Genomic DNA, 23,683 nt, shown 5'->3' with positions numbered 1-23,683 from the left:
GAACCAACAAGGATTCACGGAAGGGAACCAACAAGGATTCACGGAAGGGAACCAACAAGGATTCACGGAAGGGAACCAACAAGGATTCAGGGAAGGGAACCAACAAGGATTCACGGAAGGGAACCAACAAGGATTCACGGAAGGGAACCAACAAGGATTCACGGAAGGGAACCAACAAGGATTCACGGAAGGGAACCAACAAGGATTCACGGAAGGGAACCAACAAGGATTCACGGAAGGGAACCAACAAGGATTCAGGGAAGGGAACCAACAAGGATTCACGGAAGGGAACCAACAAGGATTCACGGAAGGGAACCAACAAGGATTCACGGAAGGGAACCAACAAGGATTCACGGAAGGGAACCAACAAGGATTCACGGAAGGGAACCAACTAGAACGTACGAATCCTCAGCAAAGAACCACATGGATAGAAAGAAAGATTCAGACTCTGTAACATGTTAAACTCAAAGTTAATCAAACCGAACATGTACTTCTCCAGACGAGGCTGAATCCACTTTAATTGCCTGTCGTCGATTCAAAATCCATCAAAACCATCATCTTCACGATGTCAAGTCGAGCTTCATCCCGAGGGGATGTCGAGGCTTCCGGGACGTGTTTCCGTTCTCCACGATATTAAAATGAAATTGCAATCTACAATAATCTGAGATCCCACCTGGTAAATCACTTCTAACCAGGAACCCTCAACACATCGTGCTGCCCACGGTGTCAGTGGCAGGTGAGGCTATTAGATATGAATTGCCGGGCGCTGATAGGACACCAGGGGCGGCTCGCTATTACAAATACATCACTTCTCGCTCCTGCTCCGGACACACTTGCAGGAAAAAAACCCTGCGATTACCATGGAACGCTGAGATGCGTCTCAATTAGACGACGTGTCAGACCTCGTTTGCTGAGGCCGAGTTCAGGACGGAGCCGGTTATGAATGAACGGGTGAATAAATAAGTAATACATCATATTTGGAGGTGAAGACGGGAAGGTTTGGACATCGTGGTGAAAGAAATATATATTTAAAAATATGCGTTTCTAACAAACGTATATAAGTAATGAGCCAAAGTACCCGGAGTATCCCGGGGATTTCAATTAAACTCACTAGTTGTGTTCAGTACTTGACTCTGGTGTTGTGATACTGTAGTAACGAGTATATATGTGTAGTATTGTCCAGTACTTGACTCTGGTGTTGTGATAGTGTAGTAACAAGTATATATGTGTAGTATTGTTCAGTACTTGACTCTGGTGTTGTGATAGTGTAGTAACAAGTATATATGTGTAGTATTGTCGAGTATTTGACTCTGGTGTTGTGATAGTGTAGTAACAAGGATATATGTGTAGTATTGTCGAGTATTTGACTCTGGTGTTGTGATAGTGTAGTAACAAGGATATATGTGTAGTATTGTCGAGTATTTGACTCTGGTGTTGTGATAGTGTAGTAACAAGGATATATGTATAGTATTGCCGAGTATTTGACTCTGGTGTTGTGATAGTGTAGTAACAAGGATATATGTATAGTATTGCCGAGTATTTGACTCTGGTGTTGTGATAGTGTAGTAACAAGGATATTTGTGTAGTATTGCCGTGTATTTGACTCTGGTGTTGTGATACTGTAGTAACAAGGATATATGTGTAGTATTGTCCAGTACTTGATTCTGGTCAACTGTTGAACAAAACTTTTCATTGAAATATTGACATTAAAAAAAGGTTTTAAGCCCCACCCACTGAAAACGCTTTTTTTTTTCTGGAGATGAAATCTTGTCGACCATAACCACACCCACTCTGCTGTGATTGGTCGAGCATGGAGGTCTGTCACCACGCATCATCAATCCAGGAAGTCTCCACCACCAAGGGACTCGTTGTATAAACAAAGCAGGCTTGTGATTACAGCTGGAGGAGGAGTGAAGCCATTATTACGCCATTATGGACTCTCGTAACCTCTCGTTCGCCCAGATTTCAGAGCGAACTTTAAAAAGTAATACGTTGAAAACATGGTCATGAGGAGGAACTTACTCTATCCATGAATTGCTTGCATGGATGTTAAAGTCGTGTCACTCTTTCGGCTGATTGTGACAGATTCCGAAAAATTGACATGGAGGCCACTGAGAGCTAAAAGGTTTTAAAAAGGCGGTAACTTGATAATATTTGAGCTACTGAGCTCGGATTAACTTTAAAATCTTCAGTGGAATAAGATAAAAGAAATGAGCCTTTTCTCTCTAATAATAACAAATCAGTTAAGATGCAAATGTAATAATCTGACCTTCATAGATGATTTATTTGTAACAAATAAGCTACACGAGCAGAAGAACCGTCTTAAAAAAAGGGAAATTATTGAGTTTTATATTAGGGCTTCACGATATATCGTATATCAATATATTGGCTTATGCGATATACATATCAAAAACATGTGATCATTTATAGTGTTTTATTGTATAAATCTATCATTTCTTAAATGCACACTTCGACCAATCGGTGTCACGTTCTGTAAAGTTGTCAATTTGTACTTCTATGTCTCGTTGTCGTTTACGTCTCCGTCTGTCTGTGAACTGTGCGGCGCAGCTTGATAGGCCTGGTTGCTATGGCGACATGTCTTGACGGCACGTTGACTCAGCTCAGTATATCCACGGAAGTAATACTAACTTATGATCTAGTCAAACACTAGTGATCGAGTTACTCGTCTCTTTCAACCTCCTTTGTTAAAGTGACATATCGTAAGAACTTTTCATCTCGTCTCAGTTGTTTTCTTATAAGATCGTGAACTTCCAAACAAACCTGTCCGTCTTCACCGTATGCTAACGAGCTAAGTTGTTAGCGTCATTTATATAGTGTTATGTGTGCGTCTTCACCGTATGCTAACGAGCTAAGTTGTTAGCGTCATTTATAAAGTGTTATGTGTGCGTCTTCACCGTATGCTAACGAGCTAAGTTGTTAGCGTCATTTATAAAGTGTTATGTGTGCGTCTTCACCGTATGCTAACGAGCTAAGTTGTTAGCGTCATTTATAAAGTGTTATGTGTGCGTCTTCACCGTATGCTAACGAGCTAAGTTGTTAGCGTCATTTATAAAGTGTTATGTGTGCGTCTTCACTGTATGCTAACGAGCTAAGTTGTTAGCGTCATTTCTAAAGTGTTATGTGTGCGTCTTCACCGTATGCTAACGAGCTCAGTTGTTAGCGTCATTTATAAAGTGTTATGTGTCCGTCTTAACCGTATGCTAACGAGCTAAGTTGTTAGCGTCATTTATAAAGTGTTATGTGTGCGTCTTCACCGTATGCTAACGAGCTAAGTTGTTAGCGTCATTTATAAAGTGTTATGTGTGCGTCTTCACCGTATGCTAACGAGCTAAGTTGTTAGCGTCATTTATAAAGTGTTATGTGTGCGTCTTCACCGTATGCTAACGAGCTAAGTTGTTAGCGTCATTTATAAAGTGTTATGTGTGCGTCTTCACCGTATGCTAACGAGCTAAGTTGTTAGCGTCATTTATAAAGTGTTATGTGTGCGTCTTCACCGTATGCTAACGAGCTAAGTTGTTAGCGTCATTTATAAAGTGTTATGTGTGCGTCTTCACCGTATGCTAACGAGCTAAGTTGTTAGCGTCATTTATAAAGTGTTATGTGTGCGTCTTCACCGTATGCTAACGAGCTAAGTTGTTAGCGTCATTTATAAAGTGTTATGTGTGCGTCTTCACCGTATGCTAACGAGCTAAGTTGTTAGCGTCATTTATAAAGTGTTATGTGTGCGTCTTCACCGTATGCTAACGAGCTAAGTTGTTAGCGTCATTTATAAAGTGTTATGTGTGCGTCTTCACCGTATGCTAACGAGCTAAGTTGTTAGCGTCATTTATATAGTGTTATGTGTGCGTCTTCACTGTATGCTAACGAGCTAAGTTGTTAGCGTCATTTATAAAGTGTTATGTGTGCGTCTTCACCGTATGCTAACGAGCTAAGTTGTTAGCGTCATTTATAAAGTGTTATGTGTGCATCTTCACCGTATGCTAACGAGCTAAGTTGTTAGCGTCATTTATAAAGTGTTATGTGTGCGTCTTCACTGTATGCTAACGAGCTAAGTTGTTAGCGTCATTTATAAAGTGTTATGTGTGCGTCTTCACCGTATGCTAACGAGCTAAGTTGTTAGCGTCATTTATAAAGTGTTATGTGTGCGTCTTCACCGTATGCTAACGAGCTAAGTTGTTAGCGTCATTTATAAAGTGTTATGTGTGCGTCTTCACCGTATGCTAACGAGCTAAGTTGTTAGCGTCATTTATAAAGTGTTATGTGTCCGTCTTCACCGTATGCTAACGAGCTAAGTTGTTAGCGTCATTTATAAAGTGTTATGTGTGCGTGTACAAGGAGGTGGATTTATTATTGATTTGGTGATATCGAGACGCGCCGGCGGCTCCTCTCTGATGTCGCTCAGTTTGGCGGGAAACCGATGCCCGCGAGATTGAGCGTTATAAGTGATATTTTTCTACCTGCGCAGAAATGAATGAAAGGGAAATATCGCATTGTTTTCCTTCTATACACTTGTAGAATATCGTCATATTTCCAATATCGTGCAGCAGTAGTTTATACGATATTATAATCGAATGAAAAAGTGACAAGTTAGCTTTGTTGCCAATATTGCTGTGACAGGGATTTGATGTCTGGCTGTTTCCACTGCTGTAACTTCACCTCCTGGTTTCCTCCCGACACTTGCGACTGAGCAACACTGTGACTCAGGATGTTGAGGCCGGCCAAGAAAGAAAAAAGGTGCAGCTCTACCTCCGAGGGATTGAATCATTTAAAACAGGATCAATAACAAAATGGCACAAATCCAAACTGGCAGCGTCAGACTCCGGAGTGAAGCTCCAGTGCTGTAGCTCAGCTCGTAAGTCAGACTTTAGGAAACGTGACGTGTTTTTCTGAGACGTTGGAGCTCGAGGATCACTTTGTGTTATTGCTGTGAAGCAACTGATGCGAGTCCATCGTTCATTTACGCTCGACGTCAGTGATTCAACGCGTTTTAACACCTTAAATACTTTAGATTGAATCACAGGTTCCTGGTCAACGTCAGAAAACATCTCTGGATCCGAAAACAACGACACGACAAAAAAACGAGCCTGAATTGTGTCGATAAAATGCAAGGACGGCGTTTATTTAACGCTTAAATTATAAAATAGTTAAGTGAGTAAATTAATAAGGATTAATTAAAAGGTTGTTAAAAACAAAATATTAGGTGTAATAAAGAATGATGCAATTAAAAAATGTTTTATATATTTTTTTACATTTATATACTTTGTATTTATACCAAAAAAAGTATGCTAAAAATAAAAATAATTCATAATTTATTTTTTTATTTAACATTTGTTCATTTGTGTGTTGCAATTCAACTTCTGGCCTCTAGGTGGCAGCAGTAAATATGTCATTTGCCATTTAAGCAACAATAAAATCGTGCGAGAACTATGTGACTGCTGAGGACAAGAGGATACAGTGACTCCAGCAGCTTTTAAAGCTGATGTTTGGACATATTTTGGTTTGAAAACAAATGAAAGCAGTTACTACTTGATCAATAGTCATGTGGTCTGTAAATACTACAACATCAGAGTCAAGTACTGGACAATACTACACATATATCATTGTTCCTTTATTATAATTATTTTATGGTTTATATTTCAATGTTTTTTGGTTTTTTTTAATATAAAATTAACACATTTTTATTTCCAATTAGGCACAAATATTCATGGCGCTTGTTCATTTTTGTGTTGCAATTAAACTTCCAGCCTCTACATGGCAGAATTCATTACATCCTGCACAGTTTAAGGAACATTTAAATCATGCAATGACTGAGAACAAGAGGATACACTCCACGCCCGGAAGCTTTTAAAGCTGATGATTGGACATCACAACACCAGAGTCAAGTACTCAACAATTCTACACATATATCCTTGTTACTACACTATCACAACACCAGAGTCAAATACTCAACAATACTACACATATATCCTTGTTACTACACTATCACAACACCAGAGTCAAGTACTGGACAGTACTACACATACTGTATTTACTTGTTACCACACTATCACAACACCAGAGTCAAGTACTGGACAATACTACACATATATCCTTGTTACTACACTATCACAACACCAGAGTCAAGTACTGGACAATACTATATATATATCCTTGTTCCTTTATTATAATTATTTTATGGTTTATATTTGAATAACTTTCTTTTTTTTAACATAAAATTAATAATTTTTTATTTACAATTAACTCTCAAATTTTCATGCCGTTTGTTCATTTTTGTGTTGAAATTAAACTTCAGGCCTCTAGATGGCAGAATTCATTACATCCTGCACAGTTAAAGGAAGATATAATTGTGCTGAGGACGAGAGGATACAGTGACTCCAGCAGCTTTTAAAGCTGATGTTTGGACATATTTTGGTTTGAAAACAAATGAAAGCAGTAACGACTTCGTCAAGAGTCATGTGGTCTGTAAATACTACAACACCAGAGTCAAGTACTGGACAATACTACACATATATCCTTACTACAGTATCACAATATATCACTATATATAGTATAATTGCCTGTGTATCATGACACGTATCAACAGATAGTTGACAATACACACATTTAAACCGCCACAACATTTTCAGTCAAAAGGCCAAATTTATAAACAGCATCACATTTGAAGTAAAACTCCCCAGTGAGTCGTAGTTATTACCAAGAGATCAATACTAGACGTGTGGCCTCAGCGAAGGTAAAGAGTCCAATATCTCGTCAATGCAAACGTGATGATCTTCAGCATCAAACCCTTCAGGACGACTTCAGAAAAGTCTCCTGGTTAACAGTTGGATTTTAAGTGAACAAAGTGCCGCGAAGTAAAAGCGGCAGTAATGGACAAACATCTGTAATGCAGCCTTTGATTACATCCTTTCTGAAGAGGCACTTTAGTGGATTGACCGGGGGGGGGGGGGGGGGGGGTATTACGTGGCATTAGCATTTCTATTCGCCACTGATGCTCCAGGATAAATCCTAATTTAGTGGTTCTTGCTGGTGTAAAGTGCTGAGCGAGCAGCTGTTTGATCCGCGGTGCCTTCGAGCCTCGAGTGTAGCACGAGCTCAAGCTAATGTGAAGTCGTGATGTTTGTAGCGTCTGATGAGGATCACGATGATGATGATGATGATGATGATGATGATGTTCTCACCTTGCTTTTGGAAGAGACGACTGTTGACGATCTCCGTCATCGACGTCACCTTCTGTTTCTGGAGGGTCTCGGGGGGGATGCAGGAGTAGAAGTCGTGAAGGAGCTCACTGTGGAAACAAAGAGTTTATCATGGAGATGTTTTTATCTTAGATGTAAATGAAACATCTTGTTTGATTATAGTTGAAAATTGTTTGATTTTAGTTGAACATTGTTTGATTCTAGTTTAAATAGTTTGATTCTAGTTGAAAATTGTTTGATTTTAGTTGAACATTGTTTTATTCTAGTTTAAATAGTTTGATTCTAGTTGAAAATTGATTGATTCTAGTTTAAATAGTTTGATTCTAGTTGAAAATTGTTTGATTTTAGTTGAAAATTGTTTGATTTTAGTTGAAAATTGTTTGATTCTAGTTAAAAATAGTTTGATTCTAGTTGAAAATTGTTTGATTCTAGTTGAAATTGTTTGAAAATAGTTGAAAATAGTTTGATTTTAGTTGAAAATTGTTTGATTCTAGTTTAAATAGTTTGATTCTAGTTGAAAATTGTTTGATTCTAGTTTAAATAGTTTGATTCTAGTTGAAAATTGTTTGATTTTAGTTGAAAATTGTTTGATTCTAGTTTAAATAGTTTGATTCTAGTTGAAAATAGTTTGATTCTAGTTGAAAATAGTTTGATTCTAGTTTAAATAGTTTGATTCTAGTTGAAAATAGTTTGATTCTAGTTGAAAATTGTTTGATTCTAGTTAAAATAGTTTGATTCTAGTTGAAAATTGTTTGATCTTAGTTGAAAATTGTTTGATTCTAGTTTAAATAGTTTGATTCTAGTTGAAAATTGTTTGATTCTAGTTAAATAGTTTGATTCTAGTTGAAAATTGTTTGATTCTAGTTTAAATAGTTTGATTCTAGTTTAAATAGTTTGATTCTAGTTGAAAATTGTTTGATTATAGTTGAAAATAGTTTGATTTTAGTTGAAAATAGTTTGATTTTAGTTGAAAATTGTTTGATTTTTTGGTAAAAGATTTTTGATTATAGTTTAAAATAGTTTGATTATAGTTGAAAATTGTTTGATTTTTGGTTAAAATAGTTTGATTATAGTTGAAAATAGTTTGATTATAGTTGAAAATAGTTTGATTATAGTTTAAAAGTGTTTGATTATAGTTGAAAATAGTTTGATTTTAGGTAAAAATAGTTTGATTATAGTTTAAAATTGTTTGATTTTAGGTAAAATAGTTTGATTATAGTTGAAAATTGTTCGATTCTTGTTTAAATTGTTTGAATATCGTTTAAATTGTTTGAATATCGTTTAAATTGTTTGATTATAGTTTAAATAGTTTGATTCTAGTTCAAATATCTAATTCTTCTTGACGTGCTGAGACTCAGAAACGTCATCTTTGAACAGGAAGTGTCTGGACTTCATCACTCAAAAGACAAAACTCTATTTGGTTGAACATCTTAAGACTGGATCGACTCAGGTGAGCTCAGGATCCAACAAAGAGCAGCTTTGAAGTCTCGACGCTCCACCATTACCATTCACGGCAACTTTCTCCAACCCTGAGGCGCTCCTGACCGACAACATTACCCAGACGTGTCTTTTAACTTCCATCTATAACCCTGTGTGTGTGTGTGTGTGTGTGTGTGTGTGTGTGTGTGTGTGTGTGTGTGTGTGTGTGTGTGTGTGTGTGTGTGTGTGTGTGTGTGTGTGTGTGTGTGTGTGTGTGTGTGTGTGTGTGTGTGTGTGTGTGTGTGTGTGTGTGTGTGTGTGTGTGTGTGTGTGTGTGTGTGTGTGTGTGTGTGTGTGTGTGTGTGTGTGTGTGTGTGTGTGTGTGTGTGTGTGTGTGTGTGTGTGTGTGTGTGTGTGTGTGTGTGTGTGTGTGTGTGTGTGTGTGTGTGTGTGTGTGTGTGTGTGTGTGTGTGTGTGTGTGTGTGTGTGTGTGTGTGTGTGTGTGTGTGTGTGTGTGTGTGTGTGTGTGTGTGTGTGTGTGTGTGTGTGTGTGTGTGTGTGTGTGTGTGTGTGTGTGTGTGTGTGTGTGTGTGTGTGTGTGTGTGTGTGTGTGTGTGTGTGTGTGTGTGTGTGTGTGTGTGTGTGTGTGTGTGTGTGTGTGTGTGTGTGTGTGTGTGTGTGTGTGTGTGTGTGTGTGTGTGTGTGTGTGTGTGTGTGTGTGTGTGTGTGTGTGTGTGTGTGTGTGTGTCTGTGTGTGTGTGTGTGAGCGTAGTCGACCCACGAGCCCAGAACGACGTCGAGGAAAAACAGCAAATAATTCATGAGCTGAAGGTGGAGGTTCGGCCGTGAACTGAAGCAGCAACAGTTGAAACCTTGAGAGTCTGGAGCGAGAGCCACGAGTCCAACATCTCTCATGAGTCTGAGGAGCAGCTTCAGTCAGAAGGTAAATATCATTTCACCGAGTCGCACTTCATTAGCTCAACACAAGATGATCTCCATCGTTGAGGGAGAAACAAAGTCTCAAAGTGTTCCAGGGTTTGACCTGTGATTGTGTGAAGAAATACTTGAATAATGAGAGTCTTTTAACTCTGTGTTTTTTAGTCTTTCCTTGATTTTAGAGCTTATTTCTTATCCATGTATTATGTATTGTGACTGATTACAGTTGAAAATATTTTATTTAAGTTGAAAATTATTTGATTTTAGTTGAAAATATTTGATTTAAGTTGAAAATATTTTATTTTAGTTGGAAATATTTGATTATAGTTGAAAATTGTTTGATTTTAGTTTAATCTTTTTTTATTCTAGTTAAAAATTGTTTGATTATAGTTGAAAATTGTTTGATTGTAGTTGAAAATTATTTGATTTTAGTTGAAAATATTTTATTTTAGTTGAAAATATTTTATTTTAGTTGAAAATTGTTTGATTTTAGTTGAACATATTTTATTTTAGTTGAAAATATTTTATTTTAGTTGAAAATAGTTTGATTTTAGTTGAAAATATTTTATTTTAGTTGAAAATATTTTATTTTAGTTGAAAATAGTTTGATTTTAGTTGAAAATTGTTTGATTGTAGTTGAAAATATTTTATTTGAGTTGAAAATTGTTTGATTTTAGTTGAAAATATTTTATTTTAGTTGAAAATATTTTATTTTAGTTGAAAATAGTTTGATTTTAGTTGAAAATTGTTTGATTGTAGTTGAAAATATTTTATTTTAGTTGAAAATTGTTTGATTTTAGTTGAAAATATTTTATTTTAGTTGAAAATATTTTATTTTAGTTGAAAATTGTTTGATTTTAGTTGAAAATATTTTATTTTAGTTGAAAATATTTTATTTTAGTTGAAAATAGTTTGATTTTAGTTGAAAATAGTTTGATTTTAGTTGAAAATATTTGATTTTAGTTGAAAATATTTTATTTTAGTTGAAAATAGTTTGATTTTAGTTAAAAATTGTTTGATTGTAGTTGAAAATATTTTATTTTAGTTGAAAATTGTTTGATTTTAGTTGAAAATATTTTATTTTAGTTGAAAATATTTTATTTTAGTTGAAAATTGTTTTATTTTAGTTGAAAATATTTTATTTTAGTTGAAAATATTTTATTTTACTTGAAAATTGTTTGATTTTAGTTGAAAATATTTTATTTTAGTTGAAAATATTTTATTTTAGTTGAAAATTGTTTGATTTTAGTTGAAAATTGTTTGATTGTAGTTGAAAATATTTTATTTTAGTTGAAAATTGTTTGAGTTTAGTTGAAAATATTTTATTTTAGTTGAAAATATTTTATTTTAGTTGAAAATATTTTATTTTAGTTGAAAATTGTTTGATTTTAGTTGAAAATATTTGATTTTAGTTGAAAATAGTTTGATTTTAGTTGAAAATTGTTTGATTATAGTTGAAAATATTTTATTTTAGTTGAAAATTGTTTGATTTTAGTTGAAAATATTTTATTTTAGTTGAAAATTGTTTGATTTTAGTTGAAAATATTTTATTTTAGTTGAAAATATTTTATTTTAGTTGAAAATTGTTTGATTGTAGTTGAAAATATTTTATTTTAGTTGAAAATATTTTATTTTAGTTGAAAATTGTTTGATTTTAGTTGACAATATTTTATTTTAGTTGAAAATATTTTATTTTAGTTGAAAATTGTTTGATTTTAGTTGAAAATATTTGATTTTAGTTGAAAATATTTTATTTTAGTTGAAAATTGTTTGATTTTAGTTGAAAATATTTTATTTTAGTTGAAAATTGTTTGATTTTAGTTGAAAATATTTTATTTTAGTTGAAAATATTTTATTTTAGTTGAAAATTGTTTGATTTTAGTTGAAAATATTTTATTTTAGTTGAAAATATTTTATTTTAGTTGAAAATTGTTTGATTTTAGTTGAAAATTGTTTGATTATAGTTGAAAATTGTTGGATTATTGTTGAAAATTGTTGGATTATAGTTGAAAATTGTTGGATTATAGTTGAAAATTGTTGGATTATTGTTGAAAATTGTTGGATTATTGTTGAAAATTGTTAGATTACAGTTGAAAATTGTTGGATTATAGTTGAAAATTGTTTGATTATAGTTAGAAATTGTTTGATTATAGTTGAAAATTGTTGGATTATAGTTGAAAATTGTTGGATTATAGTTGAAAATTGTTTGATTATAGTTGAAAATTGTTGTATTATAGTTGAAAATTGTTTGATTATAGTTAGAAATTGTTTGATTATAGTTGAAAATTGTTTGATTATAGTTGAAAATTGTTAGATTATAGTTGAAAATTGTTGTATTATAGTTGAAAATTGTTGGATTATAGTTGAAAATTGTTGGATTATAGTTGAAAATTGTTTGATTATAGTTAGAAATTGTTTGATTATAGTTGAAAATTGTTTGATTATAGTTGAAAATTGTTGTATTATAGTTGAAAATTGTTTGATTATAGTTGAAAATTGTTGTATTATAGTTGAAAATTGTTTGATTATAGTTGAAAATTGTTTGATTATAGTTAGAAATTGTTTGATTATAGTTGAAAATTGTTTGATTATAGTTGAAAATTGTTGTATTATAGTTGAAAATTGTTGGATTATAGTTGAAAATTGTTGTATTATAGTTGAAAATTGTTTGATTATAGTTGAAAATTGTTTGATTATAGTTAGAAATTGTTTGATTATAGTTGAAAATTGTTTGATTATAGTTGAAAATTGTTGTATTATAGTTGAAAATTGTTGGATTACAGTTGAAAATATTTGATTATTATTTACAATAATCATTCAAATATTCACAGTGTTTGTTCATTTTTTTGTTGCAATTACGATTTCGGCCACTAGATGGCAGCAGTCATTATGTCCTCCGCAGCTAAAAAAACAAAGAAATAATCTAATATATGATTTTCTTTTTTTCATATTAGATCCTGCCGATGACTGAGGACGAGAGGATACAGTGGACTTCAGAAAACAAATGAAAACAGTTACGACTTCGTCACGAGTCATGTGGTCTGTAAATACTACAACACCAGAGTCAAGTACTGGACAATACTACACATATATCCTTGTTACTACACTATCACAACACCAGAGTCAAGTACTGGACAATACTACACATATATACTTGTTACTACACTATCACAACACCAGAGTCAAGTACTGGACAATACTACAAATAAATACTTGTTACTACAGTGTCATGATATATAACTATGTATTGTACCGTTGACTCTTTATCCTGATGTGTATCGTATCAACAGATTTTTGCTATTACGTCCGTTAAATCTAAAGGAACAATGAAATTCTGCGAAATCCTGGGGATGACTGAGGACGAGAGGATACAGTGACTTCAGCAGCTTTTAAAGCTGATGTTTGGACATATTTTGGTTTGAAAACAAATGAAAGCAGTTACGACTTCGTCAAGAGTCATGTGGTCTGTAAATACTACAACACCAGAGTCAAGTACTGGACAATACTACACATATATACTTGTTACTACACTATCACAATATATCGTATTGTTGCACCTGTATCCTGATACGCATCGTAACAGATTCTAGAAAATACAAACCTCTTCAGTTATTCCATATTAAACCACAATAATTGTGAATATCAAACCCAGCGAGCGAGTACACAAGGTCACAACAAGGTTGTGTATCCGTGACACACATGTTTAAAATACTTTAAATCTGGAACTTTAGGGGATTTAAACAGAGAAGACAAAACAGCTGCTGCAGCTCTGTCTGGGACTAACAATGTGTGTGTGTTTGCGTGTGTATGTGTGTATGTGTGTTCGCGAGTTTGCGTGTTTGCGCGCGTGTTTGCGTGTGTGTGTGTGTGTGAGTGTGTGTGTGTGTGAGTGTGTGTGTGTGTATCGGAGTGTGTGTGTGTGTGTGTGTGTGTGTGTGTGTGTGTGTGTGTGTGTGTGTGTGTGTGTGTGTGTGTGTGTGTGTGTGTGTGTGTGTGTGTGTGTGTGTGTGTGTGTGTGTGTGTGTGTGTGTGTGTGTGTGTGTGTGTGTGTGTGTGTGTGTGTGTGCTAACCTCAGTAGTTTTGCATCAAACACTTTCTCAACGTCGTGAAGAACTGCTGGCAGGTACTTCAGAGCTGCAACCTAAACACAAAAAACAAAACTAAATCAGAAACACTTGGTTGTGAGGTGAAGCAAAGGTGAGCTAAAATAAACTGCATTCAAAATGTATCAAAATGATTCTTAAGATATAATATATAATATTAATGTGACTAAAATCTACTATTAATTATAGTTGAAAATTGTTTGGTTAAAGTTGAAAATTGTTTGACTTTAGTTGAAAATTGTTTGATTTTAGTTGAAAATTGTTTGATTATAGTTGAAAATTGTTGGATTATAGTTGAAAATTGTTTGATTATAGTTGAAAATTGTTGGATTATAGTTGAAAATTGTTTGGTTAAAGTTGAAAATTGTTTGATTATAGTTGAAAATTGTTTGATTATAATTGAAAATTGTTTGATTATAGTTGAAAATTGTTGGATTCTAGTTGAAAATTGTTTGATTCTAGTTGAAAATTGTTTGATTATAGTTGAAAATTGTTGATTTTAGTTGAAAATGATTTGATTACAGTTGAAAATTGTTTGATTTTAGTTGAAAATTGTTTGATTATAGTTGAAAATTGTTTGATTATAGTTGAAAATTGTTTGATTATAGTTGAAAATTGTTTGATTATAGTTGAAACTTGTTGGATTATAGTTGAAAATTGTTTGATTCTAGTTGAAAATTGTTTGATTATAGTTGAAAATTGTTGATTTTAGTTGAAAATGATTTGATTACAGTTGAAAATTGTTTGATTTTAGTTGAAAATTGTTGGATTATAGTTGAAAATTGTTTGATTATAGTTGAAAATTGTCTGATTGTAGTTGAAAATTGTTTGATTATAGTTGAAAATTGTTTGATTATAGTTGAATATTGTTTGATTATAGTTGAAAATTGTTTGATTATAGTTGAAAATTGTTTAATTATAGTTGAAAATTGTTTAATTATAGTTGAAAATTGTTTGATTATAGTTGAAAATTGTTTAATTATAGTTGAAAATTGTTTGATTATAGTTGAAAATTGTTTGATTATAGTTGAAAATTGTTGGATTATAGTTGAAAATTGTTTGATTATAGTCGAATGATGAATATTAAAAAAAAAAAAGTTCATTATAAATAGTTTAACGTCAGAAACACTTTTACGATAATAAAAAATAATCATATTTTATTCTCATAATATCAATAATTAATACACATTTATCAAACAGTAAAAGCACGAACATGAACTGCAAATCTCTGCTTGGATTGATAAGAATGAACTCATGACATATGAATAAGGAGCAGCGCAGGACGAGCCCGGGTCATATTTACCCGCAGCAGCAGCGTGGTGGTGAAGTGTGTCTTCATCAGGCTGTTGATGGACTCGAACAATTGTCTCAGAGAGTTTTCGAAATCCGTCTGTTCTTTCCCTTCGTACAACCTGAACACACATGACAACACATGACATCTGTGGATCAACTCAATAACTTATAGACGTTTGGAGAAAAACACTTTGATTTACTAGTTGCTGGTTCAACGCCAGTGAGTTAGCATATATCAGTTAGCATTGAGCTAGCAAGTCATTCAATCCACTCACTAGTGTTTTTTTAGTTATATAATGTCGTATATACTGAATAAAATGTCCTTTTCTTTGGCTGTGTTTTTTTTATTTATTTTATTGACATACATTCAACTGTGACCAAGAGACAGAACAATAATCACAGTTTAAAGTATTTTGTGTATCTTGTGGTGAGAAAAAACGTCTTTTTAATAGTCAATGACAAGTTAGTTATTCTTATCTTATCTTTGAAAAATTGCTGGGTTACAGTTGAAAATTGTTGGGTTACAGTTGAAAATTGTTGGATTATAGTTGAAAATTGTTGGATTATAGTTGAAAATTGTTGGATTATAGTTGAAAATGGTTGAATTATAGTTGAAAATTGTTAGATTAAAGTTGAAAATTGTTGGATTATAGTTGAAAATTGTTGGATTATAGTTGAAAATTGTTGGATTATTGTTGAAAATTGTTGGATTATTGTTGAAAATTGTTAGATTACAGTTGAAAATTGTTTGATTATAGTTGAAAATTGTTGTATTATAGTTGAAAATTGTTGGATTATAGTTAAAAATTGTTTTATTTAAATTGAAAATTGTTTTATTAAAGTTGAAAACTGTTTGATTAGTTGAAAAATATGTCACCATATGAGCATAAACATTAATCTACTTTGATGATCAACCATTAAGCTTATTAAGGACAATAAAGGAAATAACGAATAAATTAAAAACATGAATAAAAACTGATGTCATTTATTTTTTGGGACATTTTGATACATTTAGTTCTGATTTGATTTTTCTCAATTTGCTTTGTACACAAACTTATTTATTTATATCTTTTGACTTTAATTACATTTTACCATGACTAATGTATTCAGTTATTTCAACATGTATTCAATCATGTATTTATACATTTTTTGGTATTTTATTTATTTGCTCATTTCGTTGGCAGAATTAAAACAACCATAAACTTTCAGAACCTCACGCAGCAGTTTTTAATTATGATGTTTCTCTGAGTGCAGCGCGGAGGATTAGCATGTAGCACATGTAGCATGTGGGGGGGACGGATTAGGGCGCGACACACAAGAGGTATTATGACCAGACTCTACTCTGTCGAGTCACGAGGACCCTCGCAATGCCACGAATAATCCGAGTGCAGAGGATGATGATGATGATGATGATGATGATGATGATGTACATTAATGGTACATGAAGGTACATGACTTAGAAACTCATGCTTTTAGAAGCATTTATTGGTTAAAGAGACGTGACAACAATATCACGGGAGGACGAGAGAGAAACACAAATATTTTAAAAACATATATATTATACTATGTGTTAAAGGAAAAGTATGTTGTATGACAAGTTACTTATAATCATTTTATTGTGTTATTGTATTATAATAAATGATGGATTAAAAGTAATGTTCTGTTGAAAAGATCACGTTTGTCAGGCTTTTACAAAAAAAATGTGTTTTTACACAAACACAAGGGATACCTAAAGCACATTTGTTTTCATCATTCCGGGTCCCCTTGACCCAGAGACAACCCAAGGGATACCTCAAACACATTTGTTTTCGACCTTACGGGTCACCTTGACCCAGAGAAAACACAAGGGATACCTCAAACACATTTGTTTTCATCCCTTAGGGTCACCTTGACCCAAAGAAAACACAAGGGATACCTCAAACACATTTGTTTTCATCCCTTAGGGTCACCTTGACCTAGAGACAACACAAGGGATACCTCAAACACATTTCTTTTCGACCTTCCGTATCACCTTGACCCATAGACAACTCAAGGGATACCTCAAACACATTTCTTTTCGACCTTCCGTATCACCTTGACCCATAGACAACTCAAGGGATACCTCAAACACATTTCTTTTCGACCTTCCGTGTCACCTTGACCCATAGACAACTCAAGGGATACCTCAAACACATACGTGTTTTTTCAACTATAACACCTTTTAAAACAATTAAATCACAATTATACATTTATTTTAACATCTTCTATTTCACACTAAAGGTATGGAACATGATTTGAGCTACAACTCCCTTTCTTCAGACTCTCCCCTGAAGCCAGAGCTCAACTTATACAAGCTTTTGTTCCTGATGATTCATGATGTTCACGTCACAGCATCAGGAAACTAAAGCAGTGGAATTTAAAAGACAGATGTGTATCAATGTGTTTAGTTCTCTTTAAAAACCAAAGAAGAAGAAGCAACAACATCTTCTTCTTCACCTTGAATCCAGTGAACTTCAGTTCAAGATCCATTAATGTTGATCGTGTTCATCTTGATTCTACGTTAATTCAGTTTAATAACAATATGGTTCGTCCACCGATGTTTGAAGGACGAGTCGAGCTCTGATGAGCAGCAGGTGTGTGTGTGTGTGTGTGTGTGTGTGTGTGTGTGTGTGTGTGTGTGTGTGTGTGTGTGTGTGTGTGTGTGTGTGTGTGTGTGTGTGTGTGTGTGTGTGTGTGTGTGTGTGTGTGCTGCAGCCTTGGATGAAGTGATTGTTACGACGTCACATGAACTCGTTGAGCTGCAGACACGAGTCTGAGAAACTATAGACGAGCGTTTAAGAGAAACTTATACTTCACTCATATATATATATATATATATATATATACACATCCATCCATCCATCTATATATATCCATCCATCAATCCATACATATATATATATATACATCCATCCATCCATCCATATACATCCATCCATCCATCCATCCATATATATATACATCCATCCATCCATATATATACATCCATCCATCCATATATATATACATCCATCCATATATATACATCCATCCATATATATACATCCATCCATCCATATATATACATCCATCCATCCATATATATACATCCATCCATCCATCCATCCATCTATATACATCCATCCATCCATCCATCAATATACATCCATCCATCCATCCATATATATACATCCATCCATCCATATATATACATTCATCCATCCATCCATATATATACATCCATCCATCCATCCATATATATACATCCATCCATCCATCCATATATATACATCCATCCATCCATCCATATATATACATCCATCCATCCATCCATATATATACATCCATCCATCCATCCATCCATCCATCCATCCATATACCCATCTATATACATCCATCCATCCATATATATACATCCATCCATCCATATATATACATCCATCCATCCATATATATATACATCCATCCATCCATCCATATATATACATCCATCCATATATATACATCCATCCATCCATCCATATACATACATCCATACATATATATATACATACATCCATACATATATATACATCCATCCATCCATATATATACATCCATCCATCCATATATATATATATACATCCATCCATATATATATATATACATCCATCTATATATATACATACATCCATCCATCTATATACATCCATCCATCCATCCATCTATATACATCCATCCATCCATATATACATCCATCCATCCATATATATATATACATCCATCCATCCATATATATATATACATCCATCCATCTATATACATCCATCCATCCATCCATATATATATACATCCATCCATCCATCCATATATATATACATCCATCCATCCATCCATCTATATACATCCATCCATCCATCTATATACATCCATCCATTCATATATATATACATCCATCCATCCATCCATATATATACATCCATCCATCCATCCATATATATACATCCATCCATCCATCCATATATATACATCCATCCATCCATCCATATATATACATCCATCCATCCATCCATATACATCCATCCATCCATCCATCTATATACATCCATCCATCCATATATATATACATCCATCCATCCATCCATATATACATCCATCCATCTATATACATCCATCCATCCATCCATATATATATACATCCATCCATCCATCTATATACATCCATCCATCCTTCCATCCATATACATCCATCCATCCATCCATATACATCCATCCATCCATCCATCCATATATATATACATCCATCCATCCATCTATATACATCCATCCATCCTTCCATCCATATACATCCATCCATCCTTCCATCCATATACATCCATCCATAAACATCCATCCATCCATATACATCCATCCATCTATCCATCCATCCATGCATCCATCCATCCATCCATCCACGTGAAGAGCAACACCATAGATCCAGTGAACAGCATCAGACTCTGTCAACTTGATCTCATCAAAGACAACAATGACCTTGTGACCTCTGAGCAGTGATGTCGTCCACACGTCCGTCAAAGAAACCACAGACACTTTGAGGATAAAGGACGAGACGTTCATAGCATGATGGACTTCAATGAGGCCTCAGGACGTGTTTGAGTCTCTGGACCTTCATGGTTCTGCTGGTTCAGCAGGAATTTAACTTTCATCTGGACTTTATCATCAACAACTAATACACAACATTGAGTCTCATGTCACAGAGCATTACATTGTGAGTCTGTGTGTGTGACTGTGTGTGTGTGTATGTGTATGTGTGTGTTTGTGTGTGTGAGTGACTGTATGTGCGTGTGTGTCTGTGTGTGTCATAGTGCGTGTCTTTGTGTCCGTCTTTGTTTGTCTCTGCGTGTGAATCTTTTTGTGCGTCTGTGTCTGCGTGTGTGTTTGTGGGTGTTTAGGTGTGTGTCTCTCTGTTTGTATGATTGTGTGTGTCCTTCTGTCTGTGTGTGTGTGTTTGTGTCTCTGTGTGTGTCTCTGTGTGTGCATGTCCGTCTGTGTCTGTGTTTGTTTGTTTGTTTGTATGACTGTGTGTGTGTGTCCTTTTGTCTATGTGTGTTTGCAACTGTGTGTGTGTCTCTGTGTGTGTGTCTCTGTGTGTGTGTGTCCCTCTGTGTCCATGTCTGTGTTTGATTGTTTGTGTGTGTCTCTGTGTGTCTGTGTGTCTGTCTTCGTTTGTTTCTCTGTGTGCGTCTCCTTTTGTGTGTCTGTCTCTCTGTGTGTCTCTGTGTGTGTTTGTGGGTGTTTATGTGTCTGGGTGTGTGTCCCAGATGTGCTTGTGTTGCATTTCATTCTTGTATAGATTTCTCTCCATCTTTTCCTCCTCGAGTCTCGTAGACTAATGTGTTTTATAAAACTTCTACAGTAATATTGATGACGTGCAGATTATTCGATTATTAAAAGTAGATTTCGTGAATAAACTTTTAAGAACTTTTGAACGGATTTCCCTTCGGACCAGCTTCATCCTCCTGGACACGCCACAAGTACACAACCAATAAAAACAACTTTTTATGAAAGAGGCTCCAGACTAACATCTCGCAGTTTAAAAAAATCAATATTGTGAAGAAATTCTATTCATTTAATATTTGATGATTTTACTTTAATGAGTTGTGGATTTTATAAAAGCAGTTCTTTCACTCGAGTCCAAATGAATCCTTGAAATCCATGAAAATATTGAGTTTAACGTTTCAAATGTTGAAACTTTTAATCTTTTTATTGACATTTTTTAAACGTATTGAGTTTTCAATACTGTTGGTTTAGAGTTGCTATGATGAATTGAATGTCGTCATGTGATCGTCTGCTCGTCACATGATTGGCTGAAAGTAGCTCTTCTAGTAACGTCTGGAGTCACTGTTACACCAACATTTATATATTGAATTTAAAAGGATACAAATTTAAAAATATTAAATTCTTTAAATGCATTGTTGGATTATTGGAGTTACGATCAAAATATATGTGAAAAATTCATTTTATTTTAATTTTTTTCAATCATACAAAAAAAGCTCAACCTTGCAATATAGAAATAATTGAATTTAATTATTCGCCAAAAAATAATTAAATGATTAAAAAAAAAAAGGTTTGAAATGTTTAATGCAAGCATTCAATAGTTTGATGACACTGAGATTCAAGATTCAAACAGAACAAACTACATTTTTGCGCGACATAATGAAAACAAATGTGTTTGTGGTATCCCTTGTGTTGTCGCTGGGTCAAGGTGACCCAGAGGGATGAAAACAAATGTGTTTCAGTTTTATATTCTCCAAATGATGATAACTTTTCTGTATTTATACTGTAGATTTTTACTGTGTTAGCTCTAGTTTTATAATTCAATAATAAATATATAAAATATTGATTTTCTGCCTCTGACTTAGTTTTAATTTGGCGAGTAACGATCTTCAATAAAGGTCTTCGACCCCTGGCCTTGAATCACAACTACAAAAGCATCCGAATGACAATAATATGGTTGTTTATCCAGTTATTAGTAGTAAGTAAGTAAGTTAAGGTTATTTGTAAATATCTTTCTAGACCAGGGTCACAAGTGCTTGAACAATCAAAAACAATACACAGTTAAAATATATACTTCAAAAGATCAAGATAACATCGAGACAAACACAGGAATCCCAGAACATCAGGGAAAAGCACGAATAAAAATGTCTTAAGATGTTTCCTGAAGGAGTCAGTAGAAAATGTCAGGGGAAATGTAAGTTCTTCTACTAGAACGGCTCAGAATTCTCGCTGCAGAGTTTTGTATGAACTGCAGGCGAGACACATCCTTCTTGTTTAGACATGAAAATAAACTGTTACAATAGTATAAACGACACAAACACATGGATAATAAGATCATGTTTTCTCAGTTTTCTGCAGGGTTGAACTAGAGACATGTCTTTGAGCCTGAGAAACCTGGGTGTTGTATTTGACAGTCATGATCAAGAACGCTCAAGTGAGTCTCTGTAAACACTGCAGCCTTTTCATCCACCGCTGAAGAAGATTTTACAACGTAACCAAGTGAGCGTTGGGGAAACATCGTGTCACAGGCGGATGATGTCGACACAAGTCATTAAAGGTTCCAAGAATCCACCCGCGCTCAAAAACATATCAATAAAACAAGTGAAAGAGTTTCCGCCGTAAACAAATCACTCGGAGATGAAGCGTCAGACGTTTCTATTTCCAAACCAAGTCGGCAGGTTAGAGATGAAAAAAGTCTAATTGGGATGAACTTGTCAGCGAGTCGTGGTGACCTACTTCAACATAATGATGTCCAGTGGCGAGGAAAGTGGACCCGAGGGAGTCTCGAGCAAAGGAACAATCGGGAAATTCCCCTTTTCTTGCACCTTCATTAGCTGTCGAGACCATTGGACTCTTCTCTGAGATTGTTGATCTTCTGAGATCATTCCAGGTGTGAAGAGAGATTCCTACGCTCAAGGTGACGAATCCTATCAAAACCTTTGGGGGAAATATATAAAAAAAGGATCCCTGGCTTCTTGAAAGGCTAAACTTTAACATGTGATATAATTAAAGTGCGGATCATCCGAGGACGACTCACCGCCAAGACGTTGAAATGCAACTAATTGGTTCCACGTGACACGACGCCTGTTCAAACATCGACCCGTGATTACACTGTAGTTAGACTCACATGTTTGAATCCTAGTTATTACTGGAGATGGTGCTTGGATCGGAGAGCGTTCGAACGCAGCTGCCAGAATGTGAAATAAAAAGATCATTTAAACCTCCATTAACCTCACCCTGTCCTCGAGACACTCTTTTTTATTTCAAAACATCCTTTGACGTTAACTTTTACTTGTGTGTGTTTTCATGCGGCTGACGGAGCGCGAGTTTCAACGTCGGGGACAGTATTTAATGATGCGTGGGGGGGGAAATTAAACTTTGATCTGAAGCTCTTGATCAAAATATGATGTGTCTCAAATCAAATACTTCTCTTAGTGCACTGGAGGTTAGTATGCATCAGGATAGTGTACGTACTAACTAGTAACTAATTCTCCACGGATAGTATGACTCAAATCAAACTCTGCTGCTACACACTAACAGGAAATGACGCGACAGCTTCTTCTTCTACTACTATTTAACGATGACTTCAACCAGCTGTAGGAACACTAGCGACACCTGCTGGCAGCACGTTTGGTTTGGATCAAGAAATATGAGAAACCAAATATTTAAGCCGCAGTGAAGACGTGTCGTCCTCCTGCTGCTGCTGAAAATACACCTGTAAGTGTATAAATATATATATATATACATATATATATGACGTAACTTCTGTTTACAATATCAACGTCACTAAGATGAAGTCGTTTAGGGCAGAAAGTATTCGATCCATACTCAGTTTTGTGGGCGTTTTAGTGACAATTTAGTGTGTATGAAGCACTTCATTTCACATACTAAGAATTGAGACGCACTTATGCACTAAAAATACTACGTTTAAGTACACAAGTATGTGATTTGAGACACAGCTCTTTCTCATCGTCATGTGACACACGTGCAAAGACGTGACATTGTTTATTGGTCTGTATTTTGGCAGCGTATCCGAGGGTTCGGGGGTCACGAGGGCAGTCATCCAAAAAATAAGAGGCTCTCTCACAAAACGGCTCTTCCCCCGAGATGGACCGAGGCGTTTCCAAGGCAACGCGGAGACATCATTTCTGCATTCTAACCCGGGGGCCTCGCCCCGGGGCATC

General features: G+C 34.7%; 1 protein-coding gene across 2 annotated transcripts in view; it reads right to left on the bottom strand.

Moving 5' to 3' along the window:
- dock2 (dedicator of cytokinesis 2) overlaps positions 1-23,683 on the bottom strand; it is a 171,403-nt gene that overhangs the window by 111,012 nt on the left and 36,708 nt on the right. For both annotated transcript variants that reach the window (XM_087799620.1, XM_087799621.1), the window contains exons 22-24: positions 14,980-15,088; positions 13,644-13,714; positions 7,200-7,306 (exon numbers count right to left, since the gene is read on the bottom strand). In XM_087799620.1, coding sequence (XP_087655746.1) covers positions 7,200-7,306; positions 13,644-13,714; positions 14,980-15,088 — 287 coding nt within the window. The remainder of the gene's footprint in view (positions 1-7,199; positions 7,307-13,643; positions 13,715-14,979; positions 15,089-23,683) is intronic.

Source organism: Callionymus lyra, chromosome 9, assembly GCF_982586985.1.
Source record: "Callionymus lyra chromosome 9, fCalLyr1.hap1.1, whole genome shotgun sequence".
Lineage (NCBI taxonomy): Eukaryota > Metazoa > Chordata > Actinopteri > Syngnathiformes > Callionymidae > Callionymus > Callionymus lyra.
This window is presented reverse-complemented; position numbering and strand designations above follow the sequence as displayed.